At 50.6% G+C, this 14,928-nt stretch overlaps 1 protein-coding gene across 2 annotated transcripts in view; it reads left to right on the top strand.

Moving 5' to 3' along the window:
- Positions 1 to 2,070, top strand: part of ACSS2 (acyl-CoA synthetase short chain family member 2) — a 72,800-nt gene extending 70,730 nt beyond the window's left edge. For both annotated transcript variants that reach the window (XM_074970345.1, XM_074970343.1), the window contains one exon: positions 112 to 2,070. In XM_074970345.1, coding sequence (XP_074826446.1) covers positions 112 to 239 — 128 coding nt within the window. In that variant the 3' untranslated portion in view covers positions 240 to 2,070. The remainder of the gene's footprint in view (positions 1 to 111) is intronic.
- Positions 2,071 to 14,928: the final 12,858 nt, after the last annotated feature.

Genomic DNA, 14,928 nt, shown 5'->3' with positions numbered 1-14,928 from the left:
ATCTGTGTCCCAATATGACTTATTCATGGGGAGCTTCCTGAAAACCGGCTCTGAGTCTTGGTTTGGCTCTCTGGACATACAGTCAAATCACCACAGCTCTTTGTTCGACAGGTAAAATTATGAGGCGCGTGTTAAGGAAGATTGCAAAGAACGACCGAGAGCTGGGAGATACCTCAACAGTGGCAGATCCAGCTGTTATCAACCACCTGTTCAGCAACAGGTGTGCCACTGTGCTGTAGCAGACCAGCATGCCGTCCTTCAGACTAGAAACGCCGAAGCACCGAGTCCTAGTAGAGCAGGGGCCGTGCGGAGAAGTATTGTATTCACTGGGGGAGAGAAGCCATTACCTGTCAAGTTGAATGTGAAACGCCATCAATGAGGAGAAGATGGGCTCTCGAGCTAGTCCTCTCGCTGTGTTGTATCTAGCTGTCTGTGCCTCTGGAGAGAATGTACATGATAATGTCGATTGATACTGCGTATCTGAAATTCCAGCCTCCGTCACTCATTGCAGAATGACTTACATCATTTTCTTTTCCCTCATTTTATTTGTGTTTTTTAAATTGACTTTGTGTGGCCTGGCATCCTGCCCAGAGAGGGGATTGATAGTTTGATGGCAAATGGTGTTTTGCTCCCAAACAGTAGTTATGTGCCTTGGGCTCCAACAGAGTCCCTGCAACAATCTCTCTAAGTTAATGCAGAACGATTGGAATCGCTCTCAATAAACGAGAGCGTAGTGGGATTCGTCTACCACTATCCACATTGCAGATAAGCTGCTTCTTCTGTATCCGTCTGTTAGAGGCTGAGGGGAGTTTTAGAAAAAGGAGCTGCAACTCTGTAGCTGTGCAAGCTATTTTTAATTTTCTTTCCACCAAATCTGTTTAGTCTGAGCTGTGTGTTAGCTGAGATCTCCGGGGATCGGCAAGGGAGTTGTGTGTGGCTGGGGGCTTTGGGGATTAGTGACGTTTTATATAACTTTTTTGGTACCAATATTTTGTTATGTTAACTGCTTGGCACCAGGAGTCGGATCGTCCCAGCACTGGGTACTCCATGAGCAGTGGATATACTAGGGAACCACAGTCAGGAAAGGGTGAGTTCAGTGCCGGGACGTGCCATACTGGCCGTGCTCCATAGTATACTATTGCTATCCAATTGCTGGTGCCAGCAGATCACGCTGGTGCCCGTTAATCTCAGTAGGGATAGCTCATCCAGTTGCCTTTTGTGGGGGCAGTGGGTGCTACACATATCAAAGGAAAGGTGATTGAGAACTATGCAGAGGTGTCTTCCCCGTTGCCAGGCAAACAGGACCCGTATCCAGAGGTGCCCTGTCTCACAGTACGTAGAAAGGGGCAGGCAGGGCTTTACTATTCCAACAAGGTGCTTCCTCATCCAAAAAACGGAGTGAAAGGTGTTTAAAACAAGTCTACACTTTAAATCGGACATGCTGCCTCATGGTGGGAAAACCCTTAAACGGACTCAGGACCGACAGCCTGAACATACCTGACAATGAAGGCTACGGATGGTGACAGGGTTTCTGCTGCGGGTCAGTTTCCAAGCTGCTTAACTCCAGCCTTGCCTTGGGTCTGCTCTGGGGAGACACTGCCTTTGTGATGTGTTTGTGTTAGAAATGGCTTCCAGGCTCATTTGATAATTTACACATTAACATACGGAGAAAGTAGGTTTCCAGATTTGCAACCCTGGCTGTTTTGTGACTACCCAAAATGCTGGCGTTGTCCATACAACTATTTGGCACTTGAATTGGCCAAAACAAACTCAAAGCTCTGTTCCAAAAGCCAAGTCCTAATGGATAACATTGGGGTCACCCTGATTTGTCTCATTGCTAAATGTCGCTCACTTCTGCTGTTCTTATGCTACATGTACGTCTCTGTGATCTGTAACCTCCGTGTATACGTCTGACCTGTGTACTCAGCAGCAATGGGGCTGTGCCATTGGCCTGCTAGCTTCAAAACCATATTGTCCTCTTTTATCTTGGTCTGTAATTTCGGTTGGAAAAACAGCTAGACTCCTATTCTAGTTGGAATAAAAATCAAAGAAATAAAAATGAAACACATACTCTGGAGCGCTCACTATTTGTGGGTGACGGTCTGGGGATGGTTGGTAAATGGAGATCTTAGTTGCAGTGCCCTCTTGGACTTGGGTTGGCACTTACCGCTTCAGATCTGCACCATCACTCACCTGATGCAGAAGGCACCTGGCATTTGGGGGAAGGAGTTTAAATTCTGTTGTCATACTGAGATCTGTGCCCGGTAAATCTGAGTGTGCAGTAGATTAAGATCCATGTCCTCCTGTTTCTGTGTGATCAGTATATACTGGCAAGAGGTTTGCAGGCAAGCAGTGACTGGACTTCTTGTCATTGTCCATAAACCATGTTTAGCTGAAAGTGCAAGTGATGGAGATCAAAGCCCAACATGGGGCCTTGCTGCAGCACATGAGATCACTGATGGGAGAGCTACAGATTTCACATACACGGGGCGGGGGCGGGGAGCCCTCCAGCTCCCTGCATGGCAGCCTGGAAACCTTTGTCCTCCATTCACGTCTCACTGGATTCCACAGCCCTTCAGCCCTCCACTCGCTCTGGAGATGCTGTTTTGCTCAGGATTGCAGTGAATCTCCAAGCACCTAACTAGAGGTCTCCTACAAGAATGGCTTCTCCTTGCTGGATGTGCTCCTCTTGCAGAGGGCTGCCTGTTGGGGCAGTGTGAGCATCAACCCAGCTGTCCTGAGAAGTTATGACCGGTCCCACAGCCAGACAATCATGACGCTCTCATATGAACTCACACAGGGAAATGGTTAAAGACAAAACCACCCTGTCACCTGTGGGTGAACAATTCTCCCAGAGCGATCACTCTGGGTCTGACCTCTCAGCCTTCATCCTTAAAGGAAACCTGCACAACACCTTCAAAAGATGAGCGTGGGAGCTTAAATGCACAACTCTGGTAGACACTAAAAATCATGGACTGAACAGACACTAGATTTATGGTTCATTACAACAAACTAATTCAGTAACAACTGCCCCCTGGCTCCCTCTGCAGCTGCCTCCACCGCCCCCGTGAGTGGAGGGATGTTAACAGGCCAGTTCACCTTGCATGGTCCCTTGAAATGTGTGTTAACTCCTTATGCTAAACAATCTGTTCCACCTTGTATTTAGCTGTGACACTGAGTATGTTTCCCAGACCTTCTGAAGAGCTCTGTGGAGCTTGAAAGTTTGTCTCTCTCACCAACAGAAGTTGGTCCAATAAAAAATATTAATTAATTAACCTCGACCTAATCACATGCTCTCCCCTAGTATTGGACCCAGTGCAACATCTTTTACCTTTATAGGGTCATACACCAATGCCAGAAGGACAATTGTGATCATCTACTCTGATCTCCTGTATAATAGGCCACAGAACTGCCCCCAAATAATTCCTAGAGCAGATCTTTTAGAAAAACATCGTATCTTGATTTTAAAAATTGTCAGTGATGGAGAATCCACCAACACCCTTGGTCAGTTGTTCCACTGGTTAATTACTCTCACTGTCAAAAATGTACGCCTTATTTCCTGTCTGAATGTGTCTAGCTTCAACTTCCAGCCACTGGATCATGTTAGATCGTTCTCTGCTAGACTGAAGAGCCCATTATCAAATATTTGTTCCCCATGTAGGTACTTTTATATTGTAATCAAGTTACCCCCTAACCTTCTCTTTGTTGGACTCAGAGTCTATTTGTTTATCACTCTGAGGCAGGTTTTCTAATCCTTTAATCATTCTTGTGGCTCCTCTCTGAACCCTCATCAGTCTATCAAAATTATTCTTGAATGGTGGGCATCGGAACTGGACGCTATTCCAGCAGCAGTCACACCGGGGCCAAATACAGAAGTTAAATAACCTCTCTGCTCCTACTCGAGACTCCCCTGTTTGTACATCCCTGGATCACATCAGCTCTTTTGGCCACAGCATCACGCTGGGAGCTCATGTTCAACTGATTGTCCACCATGACCCCCGCAAGTCTTTTTCAGAGTCATTGTTTCCCAAGGTAGAGTCCCTGACCCTATAAGTTTGGCCTGCATCCTTGGTTCCTAGATGTATACATTTATATTTAGCCTTATTAAAACCTATATTGTTTGCACCCCGTTTACCAAAGGATCCAGATTGCTCTAAATCAGTGACTTGTCCGCTTCATTATTTACCATTTTCCCCAATTTTTGCATCATCTTCAAACTTGCAGTGGTCATGGTATGTTTTCTCCCTGGACACTGATAAAAATGTTAACTAGCGTAGGACCAAAAACCAATCCTGCAGGACCCCACTAGAAATAAACCTGTTTAATTCACCATTTACCATTCCATTTTTGAGACCTATCAGTTCGCCAGCTTTTAATCTATTTAATGTATGCCTTCAATTTTCTATCATTCTAGTTTTTTAATCAAAATGCCATGCAGTACCAAATCAAATGCCTTACAAAAGTCTAAGTATATTCCATCAACCTATTACCTTTGTCAACCAAACTTGTAATCTCAAAAAAAAATTTTTTTAGCTTGACAGGATCCATTTGCCATAAATCTATGTTGATATGCATTCATTACATTACCTTCCTTTAAGTTGTTATTAATCAAGTGCTGTAACTGACGCTCCATTATCCTCCCCAGAATTGATGTCAGGCTCACATGCCTATGATTACCCATGTCATCCAGTTTACCCTTTTTTTTAAATTAGCACATTAGCATTCTTCCACTCTTCTGAAACTTCTCCAGTCCTCCAAGACTTTCTGAAAATTAACATTAATGGTCCATCAAGCTCCTCGGCCAGCTCTTCTAAAATTCTTGGATGCAAATTATCTGGACTTGCTGGTTTTAAAATGTCCAACTGTAGTAGCTTCTGTTTAACGTCACCCAGCTAACACACCTCAGATGTAGCCTGGGACAGATCCCAGGGGGACTTTCCTGTGTCATCAGTATGTCTCTGCACAGATGGGCAGGGCAGCAGGTGAGCTTTCCCAGGGCCTGGCCTATAGAAGTAGGCTTGGATGGAGTTGGAGGTGCTGCTGGTGGCCACAGTGAAGCACCTAGGGCAGCAGATCACCAACCTTTTCAGTGGATGACTCAAGCCTTAATAGAATGATCGCTTCATGAGTCTGCCTTCCCTCCCATGGCAATAAAATACTTTCCTGGGTTGGCTACAACTGCTTCCATGGAGAACCAAAAGCAGGGATATGTTTAACGTGCATTTATCGTCCTTCAAGTGACTTAGCAGATGGGGATGAGGCAGAGAGTAACTGCCATGTGCCTAGCTAGTTGTCCACTCTGCTTGGGACCTGGGGGAGGAGACAGCAATATCTGTTGTAGTAAGTAAGGGGGTTGGAGTCCCAGGGAGCAGCCCTCACCAGGAGGGATTGTCTCCACTTCACTGGCTAGGAAATAGTCCCTTCTGTGAGAGAGGTCATCACAGTTACCAGTGCCTTCGTACCTCCAGATTGGGTTATTGCCACGTCAAGCCCATGTGGAAGCTACAGCAGTGTGCTTGCTGCTGGCCTAGTTCAAATGTCATTGGAGATGCTGGTTTGGGTGGAGCTTGGGGTTTTTTTGAGTTTCTTTTTATCTGCAAAGCCCTGTGAGATTTGGAGCTTGGTGACCTCTGTGAACTCCAGGCCCTCGATTTCAGTTCCTGGGTGCTGGGGCAGGGGGTGCTCAGGGGAGAGCCCTTAGCTGGGGCATTCACCCCCGCATTGGTCTGGCAAGGCAGAATCTGTTTGACCTGTGGGAAAAGGTGGAGGTTCCCCATGGCTGTCCATGTGGGGATCTCTGAATGAGGAAACTGGCACTGAACAGGCCTGTGCCCGACCCCTTCCCCCCCCCCACCTGTTCTCACCACTGAGTGCCTGGGCCACGCACTGTTCCACCACCTGGTTAACACGGCGGGAAGGGACCTTTAGAGCCCCAGGCCCTTTGGGCAGCCCTAACCCTTCCTGCCACCTGCCCCTCGCTGGTCTGCGCACGCCCCATTGCCTCCGAGTCCCTCCCCACTGTGCCACTCCCCGCAGCTCAATGCACAGCCAGAATGCACCTGTAGTGCAAACGCTGGCCAAGCCTGGCCACGGCTGTGCACTGGGGGTGCCCAGCAGCCTTTTCAGCCCCTCTCAGGTGGCTGTAACCCCAGTGAGCTGGGCAGCTCGCTCCTATTCAGGTCAGGTCAGTGGCTCCAGCCTGCAGCTGTCCGTAATGCACGGCTGGCCCCTGCTGATCACCCTGGCCTATGGCTGTTTGCCAGGGGGCATCTCGGACATTTACGCTGCAGCTAACCCAACTTACAGGCCAAGCCTGGCAGGCGCGGTGGCTACTTCCTTGGTCTCTGAGCAACTCCTTAAAGTAGGGAAGCATGAACCCTCCTAGCTTCTGGAGGCCGTTCCTGCTGGCGTGGGTCTGTCCAAGGCCCGTAGCTGGGGCCTGGGGTAACTGGCCAAGTATGAAAGCTGAGCCTTTTCCGCCTACAGTTGTAAGGCTGCTGCCCATCAGCCGCCTGCTTAAGGCCAACGTGGCTAGGCCTGTCCCGAGGAGCACGATTCGGCCTCATTTAATGGTTGCCCAGTCAGAGCGCTGGGGTCCCAGTGAACTGGCCAGTGCAGGCCACGCTGTGCCAGCGTTAGTGAGATAACAGCTCAGGGCCCCTCGGCCTGCTGCTCGCTGGCCACGCGGTACTAGGCCAAGGGCAGGGGATTCTCCTCCCTGACCCCCAGGTGACAGAATTGTGTAAACCAGAATGTTGCTAAAGTCAAGGCTGAACAAGGCCTCTCCTCTCGAATAGCCTGGCTCTCGTTTGGCTGAACCCAGCCCCTGCCCCGCACGTGGCTCCTGCCGAGTTTATACGGAATGAAAGGCGGGGTATTCCTACGTTCCCATCCCCCCACTGACCCTGTGCCCAAACATATAGCCGGGGGCAGGGGTGAAGCGAACAGAAAACCCAGCATCCCTTTGAGATCCCGCCATGCAGAGATGGGTCTAGGCACCAGTGACAGGTGCCAGACAGAGCTTGAGGGTACAGGAGCAGCCTGTGCAAGCACCAGCTGACATCATCCCCCCACCCCTACCTTCTGCATTCCCTTCCAAGCAGGGGACCCTGCTCTGAGTCTCCCCCCTGCCCCACCCCCCGCCATGGACAGCAGGGGGCAGTGGGCATGCTGGGGAAGGCGCACAGCCCTGGCTGGGAGTGGGGAAGGAGCCCCGAGCAGGGCTGGTTTTAGGGTGTGAATGAGAGGACTGAGCACCACAGAGGCTGGCATGAGGGCAGGGATGGGAAGGAGACCCCACAAGGGGTGGTGGGGGCAGGGGGAAGCAAGGGGCTGGAGTTAAGGGGCTGAGATGGGAATTGGCCACAATGGGGCCTGGTAGTCAGGGTCGGGAGGAGACGGTGGTGCCTAACATTTCCCGTCACCTCCTTCCTGAGAAGGCCCCAGGAAGCCCCACGAGCCTCCCCTGCATGGTATGGGGCTCTCCATAAGCATGGCAGAGGCAGGGCTTTCACAGCCCCCCCAAGGCATTGGGACAGGGCCGGCTGTCCCAAGCACCTGCACTGGCCCAGGTGACTCCCAGCACCGCAGCCTGAGCACATCGCCATGGCCTCTGCGCTAGCCCAGGGCCCAGCAGGGGGGACTAGGAGCTACTGGGACCTCTGCACCTGCCGGGAGAGACCACCATCCCTGGGAACTGAGGCACCAGGGGAAGTTGTGATGAACTGATTTCATGTGGGCAGTACCAACACCTGTTCCCCATGACTCCGCAGGGAGCTGGGATGCCCCATTCCCACCTCCCAGTGAGGCCTGCTGGGGTGCTGAAGGATAGTGCAGAAGAAATGACTTTACTAGCCCTCTCTTCCCTGCACCACAGAGGGGTTGGGGCGGGGGGGGGACGACAGGCTCAAGTGTCATCGGCCCAAGCTCACCTGTGTGCTTCAACTCTCCCCCGTCCCAGACAGTCCCAGCTAAACAATCCCCACCCCACTGCTATGACCTGCTGGCCTCGCCCCACTCACGTTGGTCTCAGTGGATCCTGTCTCGCCTAGAACAGTGCCCAAGCCATGAAGTTCCATGCCCAATCCACACTCCCATGGCCTTTGGGGCTGCTCAGACCCAGGGTGTGGCACAGACCCCCCTCTAACCCCCCTCCCATATTCCCTCCTGCAGCCAGGGGGCAGGCTGCTCTGCTCCCCTCTCAGAGGGGGTATCAGGGATGGGAAGCAGGGATCTTTTCCAGAGGCCTCTGCTTCTCTGTGTAACAATAACTGGGCATAAAGCCACCCTCAGGGCCAGTGATCCAGCAGTACTTCCCAGCCCAGCCTTGGCGTTTGGTGCTCCCTAGTGACAGTGTCTCAGTGGGGTAAGAACTAGGGAAGTCCCAGTGAACGTGCAGTGCAAGATACTGGTCTGTACCGCAGCAGCAGCCCTGCGGCCGGAGAGAGCCTCGGTTAGGAAGAGGAAACACCAGACTTTTATCGCAATATGAGGGTCAGACCAATCGTTCAGGAAAGTGCAGTGAAATGATCGCGCGGCGCCCTTCTGCCCTTCATGTCTAGGAGTCTGCACCTGTTCCCGGCTGCAGCGGGGCGGTTCCAGGCACGGCACCCACAGAATGGCGTCAGTGATATTCTCACCCGCCCCCAGCATTGCCTGGTGTCACAGCAATGGGCAGAAAGGGAGGAAAGGAGTTCACGGGAGGGCTTGAGCCGCTTGGGGGTGGAGAGAGGCCTGTTCTAAGGATGCTGGAGGGGTCTGACATGGAACAGGATGCAGGTGGGAGCAAACAAAGTGGGGACCAGGCCTCCGCTAGCAAATGTGCAGAGAAAATGGGCTGGGCCTGGGCTATTTGTTTATTTAGATTTGTGCAAATGTTAAATTAAGGAGGCCGATCCATATGCTCCAGGCACTCCTGTCCTCAGGTACAAATGTACAACGGGAATAGCGAGTGCAGCAACACAACTTAACATGTCCAGACAAAAATGACACTAAAATTCAGCAAAGGGTGAGAGGCCATTAGTAAGTCAGGGCAATCTGCATGAGAGGAGTGCTGGAACGCCCCCCCAAACTGAGCATTATAACCTCAGGAAATTCGGAGTTAAAAGTGACACTTAAATAAAACCAAACCGTTAAAAACACAGAAATACCGTTAAGCCACCCACAAGTGTAACTCTACACTGTAGTAACACCATGGAGTAACCATGCAAGTATGATTAATGCCCTATGGTGTTTGTAGTCACAGCTCACATGGCTTCTTAACCATTGGCTTCATTGAATATTCTCCCTCACCCTAGGGCAGCGCCCAGGCTGACTGGTGCCTTACCAGGGCATCTCTAGAGCCTACCAGGGCTACACCTCTTATGTTTCACTTTAACTCAATTTCCTGGGTGGGTATAGCCTAGGGATTTATAACGACACCAGCCCTGTAATGTCATTCACCCTAAATAATTGATGTCTACGCTGCACCTACCAACATTTGCCGACCAAAAAAAGTAGATTGATTTGCATAAAATTAAATTTATTTGCATAGAGTGCTTGCTGGTGGCACAGAAGGCTTTTCCCTGGGCCAAAGAGCCATGGGGCGGCTGTGGGGAGAGAAGCAGGACGGGGACAGGGTGGAGAGGACAGGGAGAAGGGGGAGGCAATCAGGCAGAAAAGTCTGTCCAAGTAGAGACTGCTCCCCTCCAGAGCCGGCACGAATACCCAGAATTCTTAAATCTCACCATTCCTGTGCTGTCAGCCAGTACCTGTGGAACCCATTGGCAAAAGTGTCCCCTCCTCCATAGCCTGTCTACACACAGGATGACAAGCTACTCTTGCTATCAGCTGCCAGAGGTCGGTGCGGTGGAGCTAAAGGTGCCAGCCTTGCTGATGCACTGGGGGGGTGTCAACATGGTGGGATTTCTAGGAAATCATACACATAGAAACAATGTTAAAAAGAACATTAAGGGGGCATAGTCAAGCACACAAAGGTAGGAGATGCCAGGATTAAGGCTGCCTGTGAGACGGGGAGGCATGAGGGAAAGGTTGGTCTCTTAGTTAAAGCACTTGATTACTGAGCTGGAGTCTACCCCTACCTCTGCCAGAGTTCCCATGCCATGCTAGGCGAGTCATTTAACAAGCTTTTCACAGATGGTCACTAATGGCGTGTGCCTCATTTTCTGGGTGCCCACCTTGAAACCTGGGCACCTGATTTGCAGAAGTGCTGAGCACTCTGTTGCAACTGCAGTCACTGGGAGCTGCTCTTGAACACATTAAGGGCTATAAAATGCTAAGTACTCTTAAAAAGCAGGTCCTAGGCATCTCAAAATGAGCTGGGGATAAACCCCCCCTCCCCCCATCTCACAGAGGTGCTGTGAAGCTAAAGTAATTCATACTTGTGAAGCAGGTGTGATGAGTACCAACCCTGAGAGGAAATCAAGTGTGTATTCAGAACAGGGGTTGCAAAGTGTTCAGTAAATAAGGTCTGGGGCCACTGACTAAACAATAGCAACAAACCAACGTCTCGAACACCGGCTCATTCAGTGGCTACTGTCCATCCTGTGCACGGCATGAGGACGGGGCCCTGTTGAAAATGTACCATGTGACCACGTAACTAAATTAAATTAATTAAAGCCTGTGGCCCTGGGGGGCCAAATGCATGTGGATCTGGGGGGCCAAATTAAGATCGCACAGGCAACCTTAGTCCTGGAATTGCCTAACATCGATGCACTTAACTCAGCAACCTCAGTAGCTTTAGGTGTGGGCCATGTCATCCCATAACAGTGACGTGGGGGGGAGAGACCAGACTCATCTAGCCGCTCTTCTTCTCTACGTAACACCACAGAGGGATCATAAAGACTTTTTTTAGCCCTGGGCACTTTATTCTGCTACCATCAATAACCCCTCTTTCCATGATATAGTGCAGGGGCGGCCAACCTGCGGCTCCGGAGCCACATGCGGCTCTTCAGGGGCAGCTCCTTGTATAGGCACCGAATCCAGGGCTGGAGCTATAGGTGCCAACTTTCCAATGTGCCCGGGAGGGTGCTCGCTGCTCAACCCCTGGCTCTGCCACAGGCCCTGCCCCCACTGCACCCCTTCCCTGAGCCTGCTGTGCCCTTGCTCCTCCCCCCCAGAGCCTTCGAAACAGCTGATCAGGAGATGCGGAGAGGGAAAGGGAAGGTGCTGATTGGTGGGGCTGCTGGTGGGTGGGAGGCGCTGGGAGTGGGGGGGGGGGGGAAGCTGATGGGGCGGCTGCTGTCATGTTACTGAGGCTCTTTGGCAACGTACATTGGTAAATTCTGGCTCCTTCTCAGGCTCAGGTTGGCCACCCCGAGATAGTTGATTTTGCCTGTAACAGTAAAGCCATCAACTGGCTGGTGAGGGTGAAATTGCTGGGGGTCGCAAGCAGTAAGCTGAGCAGATACAGCACCTCTGTAAAAATCACATTGAATGGAGGCTGCAGTTCTGCTTAGCCATTTTTTTCCCTGCTCAGTCTGAAGCTTGTGAGTTGATTCCTTTGAGTGAAGAGGAACCAATCTGAACTAAACCGCATACAGGAACAAGGCAGCACCAGAGCAGACCAGGCATAGCCTGTGTGCTAAAAGGTGTAATTACACTCGGCTGCCTCCCCCAGGCAGGAATTGCTAATTCCTCCGAATAGAGCCAGGAGGCTGCAGTGGAGAGAGAGAGAGAGAGCCTGGGGCCTGGTGCAAGGTCTGACCCAAAGTCAGCAAAAACCAGGCTATGAGCAAAAGTCAGGCCCTGTCATAATGATTCCTTTGCTTCCTGCGGTATTGGATATTGCTTAACCTATGGGGGAATATCTCCCACTAAGGTCTGTACATTTTCTGTGTCCAGGGAATCTTTAGCCCACACATTTTGTATTTCACTCCACCAAGTTTCCCAGCCCTTCTGCATGGTTCTTTGGTTTTATCACCTTCACTGTTTGTGTTGGTAGCCCTAGAGGGTTCAGATTAACATCTTTTCCCCCCCTTCAAGGTAAGGGCTTGTCTGATACACATATTTGGGAAATCAGTGATTATTCCCAATTGCTATATTGTCTCTGCTCCAATCAGATGTTCTCTCCCTTCAATGGCTCACTTTTCCTGAGCTGCATGTGCACCAAACTAGGGAGGTAATATTTTAACATTATGTTTTTGTTTATCCCTTGATGTTCCCTGTATTTGTACTGACCGTAACTGGTATGCATTACACATCTTTTACTAGGGGGATCCGTGCCCCCGTAATCTAATAAAAAATTGACAAGCCCATCCCTGACTTGGATGCTTATGTGGGGGCATCCCCAAACATCTACAGTCACGGGTTGCTGGAAAACGCATTCCGAGTCCTGGAGAGGGCTGTCCTATGGCATTTGTTTGTTGGTGATGGGGTCATTTAATCCAGCGGCGAAAGCGACCAGTCTCAGGCTCTTCTTTCTTATCTTTATTTCCACTGTCCCTGCTAATCCTCCATGCTTGCAGCTGTGGCTGTAAATGATCAGTCTAGCCTTTCAGCTCTTTGTTCTCCTGTATCAGCTGTCCTACTGGCATCCATTCATCACTTCTTCCTACTCCTCTGCCTCTACTCATTCCACGACCTCTAACCCCAGACTATCCATGCAGCTCACTTACTAGAGTTCCCCCTTCCTGCCTCACAGCTGCTTCTAGTTTCCCCAGCCATTCAAACAGAGGCACGTGTCTGCCTCATTCTCACATCTTGCTTTCACCCATTCCACTACACCTGAGAACAATGCCTGCAACACAATGTCTTTTAACGTTTCTTGTTCTACTTTCCCTTCTCTCAATCTATGTTTGAATTCTCTCAGCTAATTGTGCAGAAGCCTCCCCTGGCAGTCTTGCAATTTTTGCAGCCATGCTTGAAGATAATGTAAAGTGCTGTTGAGTCACCCATCTAATCATTTGAGCAACATTATCATCAAATCTAACAGCGCGGGTGCTTATGGATCCTAACGCATCCAATAATGTCCAAAGTAACGGCTTCTCTGCTATAGAAATACCTACTGCTTGCAGAATTGTGAACGTTTATGGATCCACTCCAAAAACTCATTAAAATTTCCTGGCGGTTGGGGGGCCTACAGCTCTCACCAGAGCAGTTAGCTCATTCATTTTTAATGTATCAATTCTGGGTGTTAACCCACTGACTCTAGGTTTGTTAGTTTGAGGCTCTATACTCTCCTTCTCCCATGATTAAGGCTAAGATTTTGTCCCAAATATTTTTAGTAAAAGTCACGGACAGGTCACAGGCAAAAAATAAAAATTCACAGGAGCCGTGACCTGTCCACGACTTTTACTAAAAATATCCAGGACAAAATGGGATCTGTGGGTACCCACACTGCCTGAAGCGGGGTAGCTGTGCAGGGGCTAGGAACTGCAGGGTACCCGTACCACCTGCAGCTCTGGGGGCTCCCCTGCTGCCCATGGGGAGCTAAGAGCTATGGGGTGCCCTCACCTCTGGTGTCAGCCAGAGGTTGCAGGGTACCCCTGCTGCCTGCAGCTCCAGGGGCCCACAGCTAGGAGCTTGGGGGTTCCCCCATGGCCACGAGCTGTGGGGTGCGCCTGCTGCCTGTGGGGGCTGGGAGCTGCAGGGTACTCCTGCTGCTCACAGCTCTGGGGGCCTGTGAGCTCAAGGGTTCCCCCATGGTGGCCAGGAGCTGTGGGGTACCCTGCCCCCTGCAGCGGCTTGGAGCTCCAGGGGCCACCAGAGGCAGCATGGCTACAGCAGCTCCCTGCCCCCGCGGGCAACAAGGGACCCTGCAGCTCCCGACCCCCGCAGACTGAAGTTACAGAGGTCGCTGGACCATCTCCGTGACTTAATCATAGCCTTACCCCTGATCAGTTCACAGCTCATGTTGTCTAATGAAATCTGTTAACCATTGTGTTTCTTGACCTATTCAGTCTCCACTCTCTGGAAAGACCCATCTGAGTGTTCTTCCTCCCCCTCTCCGTGTGCTTCGCCCATTCCAAGAGGTACCACTCTGTCTCGGTTTAGGCTTTGCCAAGACCTGGCTCTTATCGTAAGGAGTTGGTGCAGCGCAGTGGTCCCTGGCCAGGATTGTTGGAGAGGAGGTGGTCTAGGTCATTCCACATGTCCCCATTGCACCACACACTCCAACAATCCCATGTTCCATCTTTTACTTTTGCTAAGGCCACCTTTTTCCATTTCTGTCCCCACATTCCAGGTGCTATGAAAGTACCTGCAGTCTGTTGTTGCCCTCCAATATTTATGCTGGAAGATGGCACTCTTTTTGCAGATTTTCTGTTGCGGCTCCCAGACTCTTTATTTTCCTGTTTCAGTTGCTCAAGCATATCATGCATCTGAAGTGCCCGACGCCCTCGCAGCAGGGCCTCGGCATTCCAGTGCTCGACAGGTTGGGTTACCTCTTCTCGTGGTTTGGTTCTGTTACTTGCCTCACCAATGTTATGGCATTTCGCCTTAGCCATCTCACAGCCATGGCAACAGTTTGCAAGTCTACCCTTCTTACTTTTATTCTTCTTCTTTCAGGCTACTGCCCCTACTATAGCCTTACGTATTCCAGTCCACCTTTCCCCACTTTCTTTTTTAAACTCCTGTGACCTGCCTTTACTTGTTACCCAGCAGGTCTATTCCTCATTGAACCCTGTGGGGATCTGAAGGGAAAAGAAAGGGGAGTCCCTAGCTCAGAGTTTTCTGTTATGTTAGATGTCAATTCCTACAGTGGACAGCTCACCACTTACCAAATCAGCCGTCAGGGTCAGCCAGTGCCGTCAGTTTGTGTGCGTGCACCGTCCCAGCTCTGTGCAGATAGCTAGTACAGCGGACCTCCATAACATTACCCAGAAAGACCAGACTCGGTTCGGTGGCAAAGGCCCTCGGCCAGGTTTATTGCCCTTAAGACACAGTATTAGCCCCCTGGCTCCATGGTTACATGTAAGCTAACATGAGTGC

Source organism: Natator depressus, chromosome 13 (genome assembly GCF_965152275.1).
Source record: "Natator depressus isolate rNatDep1 chromosome 13, rNatDep2.hap1, whole genome shotgun sequence".
Lineage (NCBI taxonomy): Eukaryota > Metazoa > Chordata > Testudines > Cheloniidae > Natator > Natator depressus.
Note: the sequence above shows the minus strand (reverse complement) of the source record. Positions and strands in the feature narration are given on the sequence as shown.